The 18,420-nt window shown below is 43.8% G+C and overlaps 1 protein-coding gene across 1 annotated transcript in view; it reads left to right on the top strand.

The window, feature by feature from the left end:
- LOC115467117 (la-related protein 4B-like) overlaps positions 1-4,571 on the top strand; it is a 361,916-nt gene extending 357,345 nt beyond the window's left edge. Inside the window, exon 15 of the mRNA XM_030198824.1 lies at positions 4,369-4,571. Within this exon, the coding sequence (XP_030054684.1) occupies positions 4,369-4,497 (129 nt within the window). The 3' untranslated portion in view covers positions 4,498-4,571. The remainder of the gene's footprint in view (positions 1-4,368) is intronic.
- The last annotated feature ends 13,849 nt before the right edge of the window (positions 4,572-18,420 follow it).

Below are 18,420 nucleotides of genomic sequence, written 5' to 3'. Positions count from 1 at the left end.
GATTTTGCGTGGAGCCCCAGATCTTTGTCGATTGACAGTCATTTTGTACTTCTTCCATTTTCTTACTATAGCACCAACAGTTGTCTCCTTCTCGCCCAGCGTCTTACTGATGGTTTTGTAGCCCATTCCAGCCTTGTGCAGGTGTATGATCTTGTCCCTGACATCCTTAGACAGCTCCTTGCTCTTGGCCATTTTGTAGAGGTTAGAGTCTGACTGATTCACTGAGTCTGTGGACAGGTGTCTTTCATACAGGTGACCATTGCCGACAGCTGTCTGTCATGCAGGTAACGAGTTGATTTGGAGCATCTACCTGGTCTGTAGGGGCCAGATCTCTTACTGGTTGGTGGGGGATCAAATACTTATTTCCCTCTGCAGAATGCAAATAAATTCATATACTTTCCACAATGTGATTTTCCGGATTTAATTTGTGATGTGCTATCTCTCACTGTTACCAATAACCTACCCTTCAATTATGGGCTGCTCATGTCTTTGTCAGTGGGCAAACTTACAAAATCAGCAAGGGATCAAATACTTATTTCCACCACTGTAACTCCCCACCCCCTTCCTCTTCCCCTTTTGCCGAAGCGGCCAAGGACGTGCCCAACCATCCCCAGCCTCAGGCAAGCTGTCTCCCACCTCGGGGATTCCCCGAGCACCCGGAAAAAGAAGGCGCTGATTTCTGCAGCGCATAAATGTTCCAGCATTCCCCTGCAGCCGGCCTGAAATGGACCAAACATACCGGATCACCCCCCGACGGCCCGAGACCGTGCTCTTCTCCCTTCCACCAACTTAAAACAACCATCCCCGTCCTCAGGCAAGCCGTCACCCACCTCCAGGATACCCAGAACCCCAGCCCAATGGAAAAAGATGGCGCTGCTTCCAACAGCACATTTCTCTTTCAGCATTCCCCTACAGCAGCCCTGAAACAGCCAAAAAATACCGACAGACAAAGAACGTGCTCCTCAACTTTCCGCCCATCTAAAACAACACTGCTGCCTCAGCACAACACACAAAAAAAACATGGGAAAAAAAAAACACTCAACAAAGGCTGACACCCCCTACAACCACATTTACATTTCACCAACAGAAAGACCCCCCCTCCACAAACCTCCTTGACAGACAAAACCACACACACACAATACAACAGAAACACACCCTCAAAGCCACACACCAATCCAACCCACTTTGCCAGCACAGCACATCCCCCAACCCCCAAGCAAAAAAACAAAACAAAAAAAGACACACATCAACAACCTGCACACACACCGCACACTCACACACACACAAAATAACTCTGTGACACATATACACACACTCACAAAAAAACCACATGCTAGCGCCCGTTTCATTGGTTTTGGAAACGGGCCTTTTTTACTAGTATATATATAATATACCATGAAAGAATACTGTAGAACAGTAGAAGTTGATCTAGCCACTTTTTTTTCAAACCAAACTTTATGAAGGTGAGCAGTGATCCAAGCCATTGCCACCTGCATAACCACACATGTAACTTGGAGCTGTGCTCTTAAAGGATTCAAATGTTGGAGGATCCGATGACTTGGGTATTTTCAGGAGGGTTAAATCAGGGACCCAAGAGTGATGTACAAATAAATTCTCTGTGACACCTTTATTCACTAAGGGGTCCTTTTTTCTTTTACTCCATAGATGAGCACTGAGTTACCCCCTTTGTTAGCAGGATTAATCACCATCTCAGAATTCTGAGGATTTTAGTGTTGTATAATCATGTTTGGAAGATCATCTAAAGTGATATAGACTAGTGCAAGTACATTGTGCAGGAAACCTGTTTAGTCTGGAGCAGCTTTTTATTGTTGTTCTATGGTATGTTTCTTTGCTGTTTCATTAATGGTTTTTAATTATCTGTTTCATGCTTGTAGTAGTTTAAAGTAGGGCTGCATTTTGATTAAGACTATTAAAAATTATCACGATTAATCACACAAAAGTATTTATTTTTTATTTACTTTTTTCTTCATTGTGTCTACTTGTGACTTTGCACAAGTCACTTAACCCTCCATTACCCCAGGTACAAAATAAGTACCTGCACATAATATGTAAACCACTTTAATCCTAACCACAGAAAGGTGGTATGTCAAATCCCATCCCCCTTCCCCACCCTGAAGTACTAATATTCTCCCTCCCTTGGAAACTTTGTCCCTGACTCATCCCACCTCCTCTGCCATCACTTCATGTTTCTGCATGGGTGGGCCAGGTCAGAGGGAAAGCTTTAGGCCAGGCCACAGACAGTATGTGCAGTGCTGTCGCTGCCAAAGACCAGTAGAAGACCACCTTTAAGATTGACTGGCGTGGGAGGATGTTACATCACAGGTGGGAGAAAGATGCCGGATTGTGACAAGGACGGGGGTTGGGAGTGGAAGAGAGCATAAAAGATTTTTGGAGGAGGTGGGAGATGCCACATAGTGATTAAGTTTTTTTAATCATGGTTCATTAATACATTAATTGCAGAGTTAACTGCGATTAACTTGCTGCCCTAATATATATTAAAGGTAGTATCTTTGTCCTGAATTTTACTCATTTTTATTTAATACCTTATTGCTTTAAGAAGAACAGGGAACTGTTCTCTCATTAATAGTATATGGTCACTTTCAAGCGAGTTCCTTGCTAAACTGGCAGCACATCACTGAAGGGCCCTATTTTCTCAGTGTTTTTTGCATAGACAAAAATAGGGAAGACAGAGCAAGTAGGACTCACTGTATATCTCATAAGATAAACTAGAATTTCACTCTTTTTATGGAAACCAATAGGAATGTGAAGCACATCTAACAAGGTATTTCTAGAATGACTTTTGAGATAGTGATAAGACCCTTATCTATGACTATTCACACTTCTATGTTTATTGATCTGCCATTTTCAATTTTGGGAGCAAGATAAATAAGGTAGATATAGTTAAAGGCATTTTGCCACTTCTCTTTTGCCCCCTAACATCAAGACATTTAGTATGAGTTTTATTGGGAGAATGTTCTGTCCAGGAATGCTTTTCCAGAGCCTTCTCAACCCTGCAAGTAATAGACTGCTAGGACAAGACTTCTGTTAGTCTCAAGCTAAAAATTGTGTTTTTTTTTGGTTTGGGGTTTTTTTTTTGGGGGGGGGGGGGGGGGGGTAGATTAACTAAGAATAGAGGTTTTTGACTGGTATTAAGCTGGATTCTCAACATTAGTCTGCGAGGGTTAAAAGTTCATCTTTGGAAAACACTGTGCCTTTGTTGCCTCTTTTCCAGAGCTTGAAACTAATTTTCTTTGAAGCTTACATGTTTGAGCCATTATTAAGAGAGCAAGGCGTTTTTGCTCTCTGTTTCCTGGATTGAGAGAGAGAGGAAGGACTTTTCAGATATGTTCTAGACCTGAGGGCCCTAAATCATAATATGGTGATAGAAAAGTTCTCGATGGTATTTGCAGACATTCTTCACCTTCAAAATCAAGGAGACTAGTTCTGTTTTTGCACCACAGGGATCCATTGTTGTCATAGAAAGTATCTCAGGTTTAAATAAATACAGAGCATTTTGCCGCTGTCCTGTCTTTTGGCTTGATGTTTGTATCCTGAGTCTTGCCAAAGTGTTTGTGAAGTGTACTTATATTGGGAGTGCGTGTGTTTTTTCACCTGGAAATTGGTTGTTCGAGGGCCCTGCTTAAGCAGCAGCAAGCATTGAAATTAAATGATCAGATTTTTCCAAATCTACTTCCTTTGATCTATACAAGGTATGACTCATGCCAAGACTTATTGTCCCACTCAAAAAGCTGAGATGATCATGGTTTCTACAGACAGAGTCTAGAATTGTTTAAGAATTTTGTCTTAATGATAGGGTCTGTACAGGTCACTCTTTTAATACATGGTACTAACCTTGTTTATTTAGCAGATATTTGGCAATCTACTGCACTACCTAAGTCATTCAGACTTTTCTTAAGTACTTGTTCTGGTCATTTCTGCTTCGTAGTTTGTCATGCGCTCCCTCAGAGCTTAGTTTTGACAAGGGCACTGCCCAGTGTGACACTGAGTTTAGAGAGAGAGAGAGAGCTGCTGATGTAATAGGTCACAACTTTAAAGAGGGATAGTAGAGTAGAGTAGGCAATAAGATGATGATTAGATTTGTGGAATTTTAGAGCAGTTAAACTGTTCTTTGTGCAAATAGTAATCAAACATTTTTAAAACTGTTTTGCCATTTATGGTCACTGTATGCAGAAAAATTTTTATTTATAGTCCTATGATTGTTAGACCATAATAATTTTTCAGCCACACTGTACAGCATTCTGTATTACAACATATACATTATAACTCTTTCAGGCTAACCTTAACAAAATCTATCCTAAATTGTATTCATTTGTTTGCTTTTTTTAGAATCTAAATGTGGATGCAAGTACTAACACTATCCCTTCAGGAATTCCACGGGAGCCATTGTTGCCAGTTTCTTCTGCATTACCAGGGACCTTTGAAAGCCCTCCTTCCCCGTCCCAGTCTCCAGAGTAAGAACTCCATTTGTTTGACAGGTTTTAATCTTTGGAACTTAAAAATAAGGCTTTTTCAGACCGAAAAATCTTAGGACCTGATGAATAAATGTTCCTCACTTCCCAATTCAATGCCTCCATCTTGTGCATCTCATTTGATATGATCTCCAGGGCCCTGTTGAACTACAGGATACAAAAGAAAAACACACTGCTGTAGCTACTTTCTACTACAGAAAAATCAGAGAATCTGAACTTGACTCCAAGAAGGAGGAAGCCGATTGATTCTGCTTCAGATTCAGCAGCACAGCAATGGCTAAACTGTAAGAGAAGGAGGAGAGAGTACATCAGCATTCAGGATCTGACTTGGGTGCAGAGAGGATTGTTAAATGGGCAGAATACAACGGGGGAAGAAAATAAGAAACAAGGAAAGAGTGAAGGAGAGACAGGCTAACCGAAAGGGTTTAGGAATAGAAAGTGAGTGGAAAGGTAAGAAAGATTTCTAGGGATTGGTGCATGTGTATGGAGTGGGGGGTGGGGGGTGGGGGGGAGCTGGAAGGAAGCTGATGGGGAAGGAGATGTAGAAGAGAAGATGCCATTAGGAGGCAAAAATAGTAGTAAGATAAAAAGGGTTCTATTGGGGACTCAGAAAAACTGAAAAAATGACAGTGGAGAAAGAATAGGATAGGGCGAGATTCGCTGAAAATGGGAAAAGGTAATCAGATAATTATGTTTTGTAGCAGAAGTGAGTTTTGAGGAGTGGCAAAGTGGTCTTATTGTCTTATATAAACTTGCTATTACAGCAGCTGAGTTTATGGAACAGAAGTGAACAAAAAATCCCGAGCTTAAAAAATTATCAGGGCATAAAATGAGAACATGTGACATCGATCAGACATATTCCGGTACTATCCAACTAATTAATAAAGTTTTTATGAAGCTTTTTCATCTGTTAGTATAACTTACTCTGGCTGTTCTGTCACTGTGTTCCACTTATTTTTCAGTTACAAATTAAATTAGCCCTCTTATATCTCTGCAGAGGTATTCCTACAGTTCCCACCTCTGTATTTCAGAGGTTTTATAGTGGACCACCTAGAAAAACTGTTATCTTTAAGAAAAAAAAATGGCTTTCCAGGAATTGCCTTTTTTATTGTTTATATCTAGCTGACACCTTTACATCAGCAGCTGAAGATGAGTTAAAACATTTTATCTACATTAGGTATTTCAATGTCCCCTTAGGGCTTATAGTCTGTCTGTAGAACTCTGTACCTGAGACAGTTGGAAGTTATGAGTTACGAAGATCACAATGAGCCTCATTGGGATTTAAACTATGGTGTCCTTTGTTCTTAGCATACAGCTCTAACCAATAGTCTCTAAGGAATACAGTCAAGACATTCAAGCTCAGTAGTTGGGCTTAATGCATTGCTCTCATGATTAAAAGAGCTCTAAGTGTGATAATGCCATCCAGTTGGCACCAGGGTCAAGAGTTACCTGGATCCAGAGAGCATATCCAGGATTTTTGGCTCTATTTTAGAAAGCATCAATATAAAGGGGAAGTTGAGGTTTTCCATAAATTGTTGGCACTTTCTAAGTTTGGATTGCTGGATCAAGAAACCACACACTCTGATGAACATATCAAATGCCTTGGCACAGTCACTCGTGATATTGTTTGGTCATAAGGCCACTGCATGCATCTGCTTCAGCAAATGCTAACATTTCAGTGAGACCTTCTTTTATACCAGATATCAGTGAATGACAGTGGTGGGTTTACCTCTCCTCTGATGGTGAAGAACTTGGCGACAGCCTCATTATAAGGGTTAGCAATCCTTTAGTTACTACACTGATGTTAACTATAAATGCATCAAGAGCTGTATAGGAAACTCATGTTCTTTGCGATCACACCCAAATAATTTGAATAAAACAAGAGAAATATCAAGTGAATCTTCTAGAGCTAAGAGTGATCTTCATGGCTGTTGGAGCCTTTGCCAAGATAGTATTAGGAAAGAGTCTTGATCCAAATGGATACTCAGATGACCATATTCTATATAAAGGAGGAGAAACTGGATCATATAATGCCTTGTTTGTTCACACCCTTGTGTGTATTTCACATTCTGCTGTATAAAAAATGCAATTGAAAATGTAATTACAAATAAGAAAGCAAAAAGATCTTGATTTCATAAGTGTGCATTTTTTAAAATTTTACCTATGGCTCCAGAATCTACCTTAATGGCCCATACTGAATTAAATAGAGCTTCTCTGTGTCTATTCACTGTAGCTAAGCTGATTCAAATACTCCTGGATTAAGACTTAAGCTGCTTGTGTAGCATGATGTGAGTTTGAAACAAAGATCTAAATGTGTCAAAAACAGTGATGCCAAAAAAGGTACTGAAATCTCCAGGATAAAATTATACAGGGTACAGTTTGGGTGAAGACCATAAGAAAACTTCACTGTGTTCAAATATCCCTTGGATCACTGTCAGGTCCTAATAAAGTGGAAACAATTTGGCAGGTCCAAGAAGACTGCCTTAGGCTATCCCTCCAAAATAGCAGGGAGTCAAGAGGAAGGTCACTGTGAGGCCTAAGATTACTTTAAAGGGGCTACAAAAATCTCTAAGATTAGGGAAAATTTTGATGATAAAACAATTACAAAATTATTCTACAAGCAAGGCCTATATTGGAAGATGGAAAGAAGGAAGCCACTGCTGAAGAATAGTCATATGATGCACAGCATAGCATTTGCAAAGAAACTTTAGAGAGAAACTGCACATGTGGGAGAATGTTTTCTAGTCTGAGGAGACCAAAGTAGATCTTTTTGGTCTAAATGCTAAGTGATGTATGTGGCATACAACAAACACAATTCATCAACCTGCTAACAGTCCCTACAGTAAAGCATGATGGTGGCAGCATTATGTTGTGGGGGTGTTTCGCCACACTGGGGACAGAGAATGATTGAGGGAAAAGACGGATAGTGTACAATACAGGAAGATCATGCAGGAAAACATGTTGTACTCTACCATAGACCTGAGAATGGTGAGAAGATTCACCTTTGAGCAGAGTGGAGGAGTGGCCTAGTGGTTAGGGTGGTGGACTTTGGTCCTGAGGAACTGAGTTCAATTCCCACTTCAGGCACAGGCAGCTCCTTGTGACTCTGGGCAAGTCACATAACCCTCTATTGCCCCATGTAAGCCGCAATGAGCCTGCCATGAGTGGGAAAACGCAGGGTACAAATGTAACAACAACAAAAAAATAGTGATCCTAAGCACAAAGTAAGAAATAATGGAGTGTTTCAGCACGAAGAAAGTGAGTGTTCTTGAGTGGCCCAGTCAAAGCTCAGTTATGAATCCAGTTGAAAATCTGTGACAAGTCTTGAAGACTGAAGTCCACAGGGATCCCTAGACATGGAAGACCTTGAGCTGTTTTGCCAAGAAAAATGGACAAAAATGGCACCATCATGTTGTGCAACATTGGTAGACATTTAACCTAAATAACTCATGACTGCTCAGTGCATTTTGAGTTGAATTTTTTAGACAGCAGAATGTGAAAAATGTATAGTGATATGAAGACTTCTTCAGCAGGGGCACTAAAAGCCTGGAACTAGACTATATAGCGACAGATGTTCTTTTCAGCAGTGGATGTTCTGGGAGCACAAAATAACTCTGGACAAACTTGACCTGCTATCTGTGCTAGAAAATATCATCCAGCAGTGGGGGATTCCTAAAACTAGAATTAGCTTCAGCTATTCTCCTAAAGAACAGGCCAATACAGTGGCAGCTGCTTTCAAAATATACTGGAGAAGAAGGCTACTCTTTATCTATGCCTTTTCTGCTTATGCCTAAATTATATAAAAGGTAAAACAGGATAGGGCTTCCAAGATACTCATAGTGCTTTCATGACCTTGTCAAATATAGTTTTCTCATGTGTATCAGCCCTTGGTGAAGGCTTTGTTTCATTTAGCAGAATTCTTCCTCATGCATTGAGTACATCAGATCAAGAAAATATTTTGTACCCCCAAATTAATTTTTTTAAATTCTAACATCAAGGATGTTTTGTGCTTATTAGCATCTCTGCAACTTTGGAGAAGTGGAAGTTATCTCAATAGTTTCAAGGATTCAGTCTACTAAAAGGTTATACAGGTTTATGAATGATGTTCTCTAGGTAGTGAGGTCAGAGGGAAATCAACCTGTTTACATGGTCTCCATGGAGTTTGCTGCAGTATTTTTTCTACATCTCATTTTCTGGTCTATAGTGAAAGCGCATCAAGTGCAATAGCAGTTCTCATACATATTAATGGGAATCAATTTAACTTCATCTGTTAGTGTCATCTTTTTTACAGATTAACTGGCTGTGCTGCAGCTCTGTCTGTACATTTTAGACTTAGCAGCTCTGTCTCTGAATCTCCCCCACAAATTCAAACTTAGTGGGTGTGACCTGATTCTCTGTTAGAGGGGCAGCCTTCTATACCAGTTTTTCTTGAGAAATCCATCTTTTTTACAGATTAACTGGCTGTGCTGCAGCTCTGTCTGTACATTTTAGACTTAGCAGCAGGGTTGCCAGGTGGAAAATTTTTTTCCAGCCCACTGGAGCCCAAAAAACAGCCCAAAAACCGCCCAAACACAAACCCCGCCCCTGACACCCCCACCCCCGCGTCATCACCCCCGCCCCCGCCGTCATAAACCCCGCCCCCGCCGTCACCGGCCCCGCCTCCCACGTCACCGGCCCCGCCTCCCCGTCATCGGCCCCGCCTCCCCGTCATCGGCCCCGCCTCCCCGTCATCGGCCCCGCCTCCCACGTCATCGGCCCCGCCTCCCACGTCATCGGCCCCGACTCCCACGTCACTAACCCCGCCCAAAACGTCATTAACCCCACCCAAAAACGTCACTAACCCCGCCCCCCCGCGGCCGAAAAAACCGCCCGAAGCACAAAAACCAGCCCAAAAAACCGCAACCCGCCGCGGGCAAAAATTTCCCGCGGCGGGTCGCGGAAAACCGCCCAATTGGGCGGTAAAACCGCCCACCTGGCAACACTGCTTAGCAGCTCTGTCTCTGAATCTCCCCCACAAATTCAAACTTAGTGGGTGTGACCTGATTCTCTGTTAGAGGGGCAGCCTTCTATACCAGTTTTTCTTGAGAAATCCATCTTTTTTACAGATTAACTGGCTGTGCTGCAGCTCTGTCTGTACATTTTAGACTTAGCAGCTCTGTCTCTGAATCTCCCCCACAAATTCAAACTTAGTGGGTGTGACCTGATTCTCTGTTAGAGGGGCAGCCTTCTATACCAGTTTTTCTTGAGAAATCCATCTTTTTACAGATTAACTGGCTGTGCTGCAGCTCTGTCTGTACATTTTAGACTTAGCAGCTCTGTCTCTGAATCTCCCCCACAAATTCAAACTTAGTGGGTGTGACCTGATTCTCTGTTAGAGGGGCAGCCTTCTATACCAGTTTTTCTTGAGAAATCCATCTTTTTTACAGATTAACTGGCTGTGCTGCAGCTCTGTCTGTACATTTTAGACTTAGCAGCTCTGTCTCTGAATCTCCCCCACAAATTCAAACTTAGTGGGTGTGACCTGATTCTCTGTTAGAGGGGCAGCCTTCTATACCAGTTTTTCTTGAGAAATCCATCTTTTTACAGATTAACTGGCTGTGCTGCAGCTCTGTCTGTACATTTTAGACTTAGCAGCTCTGTCTCTGAATCTCCCCCACAAATTCAAACTTAGTGGGTGTGACCTGATTCTCTGTTAGAGGGGCAGCCTTCTATACCAGTTTTTCTTGAGAAATCCATCTTTTTTACAGATTAACTGGCTGTGCTGCAGCTCTGTCTGTACATTTTAGACTTAGCAGCTCTGTCTCTGAATCTCCCCCACAAATTCTAACTTAGTGGGTGTGACCTGATTCTCTGTTAGAGGGGCAGCCTTCTATACCAGTTTTTCTTGAGAAATCCATCTTTTTTACAGATTAACTGGCTGTGCTGCAGCTCTGTCTGTACATTTTAGACTTAGCAGCTCTGTCTCTGAATCTCCCCCACAAATTCAAACTTAGTGGGTGTGACCTGATTCTCTGTTAGAGGGGCAGCCTTCTATACCAGTTTTTCTTGAGAAATCCATCTTTTTACAGATTAACTGGCTGTGCTGCAGCTCTGTCTGTACATTTTAGACTTAGATCCCTCCCACCCACCCCTAGGGTGATAGTTCTTATATACCCTCCCAAGCAACCTAATCTGCCTGCAGATAACTGCTCTGTCTCTGTGTTCAGGCTCTTCACCTCCTTTCCTCCCACATTTTTCAAACATAGTGGGTGTGACTTGTTCTTACTGGGCAGTGCCTACCTGCCTGCTGCCTACCATTCCAGTTTTAAGCCTCTAATCCAGCTCTGCCGTTCTATCTATCGCTTAACACCTCAGTCACTACATATATACCCATAACACCTCAGTTACTACTTATGGCCCCTTTACACATTCTCTTCCTTGCCCTGTCCCTTCCTAATCTTTTTCCCCTCCCCCTACCGCTGTCTACCACTGGAACTCACTGCCCACCCATGTCCTCTCCCATCTTGCTCACTACTGCAATACCCTACTCACCCCCGTCCCTCACCACCTCACCATCTCTCCTGTCCCCCTCCTCCTTCCTAGCTCTCAACCTTCAACACTTCCTTCCTGCCATTAACCCATCCCCATTCCTCCTAAGCGCATCCCGTCTTCGTCGCCTTCGTCGCCCTACCTCCCCCACCCTCCTCCGCACTCTCTTGCTCCTCCTCCTCCTGCTATCCGCAGGAGACATCAATCCCAATCCAGGTCCCCCACACCTGTCTTCGTCCTATCCATGCAAACGTTTCCGGGATGTCTCCAATCTCATATCTATTCCCCTCCTCCCCCCCTCTTCCCTCCCCTTCTCATGTGCACTGTGGAATGCCCACTCGGTCTGCAACAAACTTCCCTTCACCCACGATCTCTTCATCTCTCATTCCCTTCACCTGCTTGCCCTAACTGAAACCTGGCTCTCCCCTGACGACTCTGCCTCAGTTGCGGCTCTATGCCATGGAGGCTATCTCTTCTCCCATACTCCCCGCCTAGTTGGCCGTGGAGGAGGCGTCGGGTTACTACTCTCGCCCTCCTGTAGCTTCCAACCCCTCCTCCTACCACAGTCTCACTGCTTCTCATCCTTTGAAGTCCACTCCATCCGTCTATTCTACCCGTTGCCACTCAGAGTGGCAGTCATTTACCGCCCCCCTGATAAATCCCTCCCTTCCTTCCTCACCGACTTCGATGCCTGGCTTTCTGTTTTTCTTGAACCCTCATCTCCATCCCTCATTCTCGGAGACTTCAACATACACGTTGATGACCTGTCCAACTCTCACGCTTCTCAGTTCCTCACTCTAACATCATCCTTCAACCTCCAGCTTTGTTCCACCACCCCTACTCACCGTGATGGCCATTGCCTTGACCTCGTCCTCTCCTCTTCCGGCTCACCCTCCAATTTCCACACCTCAGCTCTTCCTGTCTCTGATCATCACCTGATCACCTTCACACTTCTTCACCCTCCCCCTCAGCCCCGCCCAACATTAACCACTACTTCCAGGAATCTCCAGATTATTGACCCTCCCACCTTATCATCTAGTATTTCTAATCTCCTCCCCTCCATCATGTCCTCCGAGTCTGTTGACGAGGCTGTCTCCGCTTACAATGCCACTCTCTCCTCTGCTCTGGACACCCTTGCACCATCCACCTCCCGTCCCACAAGGCGTACTAATCCCCAGCCCTGGCTCCCTTGCATCCGTTACCTTCGCTCCTGCGCCCGATCTGCTGAACGCCTCTGGAGGAAATCTCGCACCCATTCAGATTTCCTTCACTACAAATTCATGCTATCCTCCTTCCAGTCCTCACTATTCCTTGCCAAACAGGACTATTACACCCAATTGACTAATTCTCTCAGCTCTAACCCTCGTCGTCTCTTCGCCACCCTTAACTCCCTCCTCAAAGTGCCCTCCGCTCCCACCCCCCCGTCACTCTCTCCTCAATCACTGGCTGACTACTTCCGCGACAAGGTGCAAAAGATCAACCTTGAGTTCACTACCAAGCCACCTCCTCCTCTTCACCCTTCAACCCTCTCCCTCAACCAACCAACCCAGACCTCTTTCTCCTCCTTTCCTGATATCTCCGAGGAGGAAACCGCCCGCCTTCTTTCCTCCTCAAAATGCACCACTTGTTCCTCTGATCCCATCCCCACCAACTTACTTAACACCATCTCTCCTACTATCACCCCCTCCATCTGTCATATCCTCAACCTCTCTCTCTCCACTGCAACTGTCCCCGACACCTTCAAGCATGCTGTAGTCACGCCACTCCTCAAAAAACCATCACTAGACCCTACCTGTCCCTCCAACTACCGCCCCATCTCCCTCCTACCCTTCCTCTCCAAGACACTTGAGCGCGCAGTCCACAGCCGCTGCCTTGATTTTCTCTCCTCTCATGCCATCCTTGATCCGCTTCAATCCGGTTTTCGCCCTCTTCACTCGACAGAAACAGCACTTTCTAAAGTCTGTAATGACCTGTTCCTTGCCAAATCCAGAGGCCACTACTCCATCCTCATCCTCCTGGATCTATCCGCTGCTTTTGACACTGTCAATCATGACTTACTTCTTGCCACACTGTCCTCATTTGGGTTCCAGGGCTCTGTCCTCTCCTGGTTCTCCTCCTATCTCTCCCACCGCACCTTCAAAGTTCACTCTCATGGATCTTCCTCCACCCCCATCCCCTTATCTGTTGGTGTTCCCCAGGGATCAGTCCTTGGACCCCTTCTCTTCTCAATCTACACCTCTTCCCTGGGCTCCCTGATCTCATCTCATGGTTTCCAGTATCATCTCTATGCTGATGACACCCAACTGTATCTCTCCACACCAGACATCACCGCGGAGACCCAGGCAAAGGTATCGGCCTGCTTATCCGACATTGCTGCCTGGATGTCCAACCGCCACCTGAAACTGAACATGTCCAAGACCGAGCTTATCGTCTTTCCACCAAAACCCACTTCTCCTCTTCCTCCACTTTCTATCTCAGTTGATAACACCCTCATCCTCCCCGTCTCATCTGCCCGCAACCTCGGAGTCATCTTTGACTCCTCTCTTTCCTTCTCTGCGCATATCCAGCAGATAGCCAAGACCTGTCGCTTCTTCCTCTTTAACATCAGCAAAATTCGCCCTTTCCTCTCTGAACACACCACCCGAACTCTCGTCCACGCTCTCATTACCTCTCGCCTGGACTACTGCAACTTACTCCTCACCGGCCTCCCACTTAGCCATCTATCCCCCCTTCAGTCTGTTCAGAACTCTGCTGCACGTCTCATATTCCGCCAGAACCGATATACTCATATCACCCCTCTCCTCAGGTCACTTCACTGGCTTCCGATCAGATACCGCATTCAATTCAAGCTTCTCCTTCTTACCTACAAATGCACTCAGTCTGCTGCCCCTCACTACCTCTCTACCCTCATCTCCCCTTACGTTCCCGCCCGTAACCTCCGTTCACAGGATAAATCCCTCCTCTCAGTACCCTTCTCCACCACCGCCAACTCCAGGCTCCGCTCATTCTGCCTCGCCTCACCCTATGCTTGGAACAACCTTCCTGAACCCTTACGCCAAGCCCCCTCCCTGCCCATCTTCAAGTCTTTGCTTAAAGCCCACCTCTTCAATGCTGCGTTCGGCACCTAACCCTTACCGTTCAGTGAATCCAGACTGCCCCAATTTGACTGCCCCGATCGGACCGACCGTTCACTTGTCTATTAGATTGTAAGCTCTTTGAGCAGGGACTGTCTCTCTTTGTTAAATTGTACAGCGCTGCGTAACCCTAGTAGCGCTCTAGAAATGTTAAGTAGTAGTAGTAGTAGTAGTAGTAGTGTCCAAATAAAATCTCCAGTTAAAGAAACCATTGGTTTTATAAGATATAAGTTTGGTTCTAGCCCAGCTCTTATAACAACCATATGACCCTAGGGATCTGCAGACCTGAAGTATCTGAACCAGGACATCTTTAATAGTGATAACTTCAGCCTGGTATGTAAGCAAGATTAGGTACTGCAGTTCTTCCAAGATAACATAATTCTTAAAGCACATCCTCAGTATCTGTCAAAGGTGATAATCAGCATTTTATATTAGTCAATTTATTGTGATCCCCACTTTTTTTTGGGGGTGAAACCTATTCTCATAAGAATGAGCAGGCCCAGCCCACATTGAACTGTCAAAGAGCACTGACCTGTTAAAACACAACCGCATTGTCAGCCAAATAGCTCTTTATATCAAATGATTTCTAAAAGGACAAGAAATGCAGTAGCTAAGACTTTCTCATACTGCCTAGCAGATGGTATACACTGCTACAGCCTGACAGGATTGCAGTTAACAGACAATATAAAAGCATTTTGGTTGCCCACCAATATTCCATCTTTATTGAAGATACATGCTGCATTGCAACATGGGCTTCCATTAATACTGTCATCAATTTACATTTATTCTTTTAAACAGAGTTGGTGCCCCTTTGCTTCTTACTAGTATTTGCTGGTGTATGAATTCCTCAAGTAGTGTTTTTCAGTTGTTACTTTTGGCTTTCCTTTGTGGGGTTTTTTTTTTTTTTTTGTATTTTCTGTAATTCCATTGTATGCAAATCTCTCTCATGCATAGTCATTGTGGATACTCTGAAAACTTTGACTTGATGTGTTCTGAAGATTGGATTGAGAACATTAATGCCTTTACATCTCACTACATTTTGATATACCACCTTTCTGTGGTACAACCAAAGCAGTTTTACCTATTATGTACAGGTATTTTCTCTGTCCCTAATGGGGCATTGGAGGGTTAAGCGACTTGTCTAGGGTCACAAGGAGCTGCAGTGGGAATCGAACCTGGTTCCCCCTGGATCTTAGTCCATTGCACTATGTTACTATCAGTTAGCTTCCCCCAAACATCTGTCAAAGTTGCTCGAGAAAATAGGTTTATTCTGACATCATCTCTGTTATACGATTGTTCTATTGTGCTGATGTTAATTTATATAATGCCATTACTAGGATTTAATTTGCTTATTTGTAAGGTTACCTCATTGTTCCAACTGTATATGGCACACACATTTGCTCATTTTACTATTTGTCATCTTAATGTAATGTAATGTGTCAAACTAAACTTGTTGTAAACTGCCTTGAGTGAATCTTTTTCATAAAAGCAGATGATAAATCCCAATAAATATATGCTTAGTGTTATTACTCATATAATTGCAATAGAAAATATTATTTTCTTATCCTTCTAGACTAGTCCAAACGAATAGGTTTGTGCCCCTACTAACAGATGAAGGTAGAGAATACTGACAGTTCAGTGATATCATCATCTGTATAAGGAATGGGTGCAGTCTTGGAACTTGCCAGCATTTCTCTGCCTTCAGCAAATGGTGCAGGTTGGACTAGTGCAGGAGCTATCTTGGGTATAGGCCTGACTCCCCGGGGATTAATTTGTAGGCTGGACTCCAGAAGTTGTCTTAGCTAGTAACATAGTAAATGATGGCAGATAAAGACCTAAACGGTCCATCCAGTCTGCCCAACAAGTCAAACTCATTTTATATGGTATATAGTTCAGTCCAGAGGGATTCGCTCCCCTCCATAGCCCTGAGCCTCAGCCTACAGGCTTTTGCTTCGGTATGACTGGCTGGTACAAATCTCACAGGCCTTCCAACATCGAGTGTTTATTTGTTCTTTTATATCCCATCTTCCCCAGTTAGCCTGTTTAAAAAAAAGAAAGAAAGAGAGGTTAGAGGCTCCATGGATGCCTGTTCTGTTTCCTGTGGGGAATAAAGTTGAAGAAAAAGAGAGAGAGAAGGGGAGAGCTCAATAATTAATGTTGATTTTCCATGAGTTCAATTTAGTTTTAGAAGGTGGCCCCAAGGAATTCCTGTACTTGCTCTGCCACTAGGGGAGACGGGAGCTGTTTTCCAGGAGAGTGCTGAATTGCTCTTTTGCTCAGTTCTTTAGTAGGTTGTTTCTTCTGTTCTCCTAAGGACCGTTAGGACAGGTGCAGCACCTTGCGGGCTATCAAGGGGCCTCCCCTGGAACTTGTCAGTACAGTTCTGGCAGGGGAGTAGGCAATAGGTAGGCACGAGGTGGGTGGTTTCACAGCATCTTGCCAAATATGAAGCAGCAAGAAATCCTCACGTTCATGGTGGCTGAGGAGCACTTAAATAAAAAGGCACAATTCTAGGTCGGTGTTCCTGGATAATGGGGGGGGGGGGGGGGCGGAGATCAATCATTTCAGAGCAGATTACATAGCAGAAGATGTGCAGGGCCCAACATCTTAGTTTTTCTCTGATATTAAATGATGATGTTTGGAAAGGCTATATATCTACCATTTAGCATGGCAAGTCAGGTGCTTCTCCAGGTCTTTGCCAGGTTAGTAGTCTTTTTGGATGTCTTTTCATGCCTGTCAGAGTTCTAAGGGTGCATTGGGGGGAAACAGCCTACAAGACCATTTCTAGGCTCTTCTACCCAGGCACAACCACTCCAAAATAAATTCAGTTGTCGTGCTGGGGATTTCCTAGTGGGAAAAAATTAATTTGATGGGTCTCTTTTGGAGTCTGGTCCGTTGCATGCTTGAGCTTTAATATACCATACATTTTAACCCTTGCAAGAATTTTTCCCAACAAGGAGATTGGTAGCCTACATATGTATCTCTGTTGCCTGCTTTCAGAGGATAGTTTAAGGGAGATCTTATCATCCCTCCTAAGCCTTGTTTAAATGCTTCGTACAGTCCTGCCTCTCTCCCATTTTCACTTGGCAGGTGCCAGGTATTAGAGGCAATCCTCTTTGATTGTTAAAGTTGCTGTCTTTGGGTTCCCCTTACAATAGGCTTCTGGGTGTCAGTTTGCTCTGCCCAGAGTTTCATGGGGTTGAGAATCTTACAGGAGCCTTAGGATCATTCTACTTGGTAGTTTGCTAATAGCTAATATTGTGCCAAATAGATTTCTGGACCTAGTGTTTCTTCTTTACTCAGTACCATTGCACCTAAGTCTGAGCCTAGGGTTGGGCTGTGTCCGTTGATTTCAGTAAAATATGGCTCTTTTGTTTATCCTTGTAGCTTGCAAGGACATAGAAGTTGGTTTAGTCTTGCACAGGGAGCACGTCCGTTCTCAATTGGTTGATAGTAGAACCATGGATCAGTACCAATTGAGCAGATCTAGTGGTCTAGAGAAGCCATTGTATTGTGGCTGTCTAGCTTTGTATGAGGGCTCAGTTCTAGGCCCTATGAATGTTTGTGTGAATGTTGCTTTCAGGAAAGCCCAGGGCAGTACTGCAGGAGACTATATGCAGTATGACACCTTAGATGTTGGGGCTTAAATGGGATGTTTAGAGTATGGAAGATGAGTATCAGTGTCTGGTTTTCCTCCCGCCTGAAGTCCCCAAAGCTTTGGTGCATCCCACTTGTCTGGCCTGGTCTAGCAGTATAAGGAAGGCGAAATTTGTTCTTAACCATTAATTTCATTTCCTTGACTCTTGCTAAACCAGTCCAGGACCTGCCCAGGAAAACTATGGCTAGGTATCCTTCAATATTGTCTGGGGTCTCAAGATATCTGTCGGACTTATTCTAGTGTTTGAGAAAAAGTTCTCCGTCCTGAGAGGGCTGGGAACTAAAATATTGCTTTTATTGTTGGTACATATTGTGAAGCCACTAGGTCAGTCCATATTATTGTTTCATAATATCTCTTGACAATGATCTGCATTATTAAATAACATTTGATTCTTAAAGATGTTCCATAGTGGTGATCCAGTATCTTCATTTGTAGTGTTAATCTATAATGTTGAAAAGTAGTAGCTGAAAAAGTAAGGGAAAGAAAAGGTTAAATTACAAGAGGACTCAGAAAGATGAAGACAGGCAAAACTACCCGGAGAAGCTAAGAGTAGCTAGAAAAGCTGTTAGGAAAGCATTGATGCAAATGG

This window comes from Microcaecilia unicolor, chromosome 1 (genome assembly GCF_901765095.1).
Source record: "Microcaecilia unicolor chromosome 1, aMicUni1.1, whole genome shotgun sequence".
Classification (NCBI taxonomy): domain Eukaryota; kingdom Metazoa; phylum Chordata; class Amphibia; order Gymnophiona; family Siphonopidae; genus Microcaecilia; species Microcaecilia unicolor.
The sequence above is the reverse complement of the archived record's forward strand: the minus strand, read 5'-3'. Positions and strand labels throughout refer to the sequence as shown.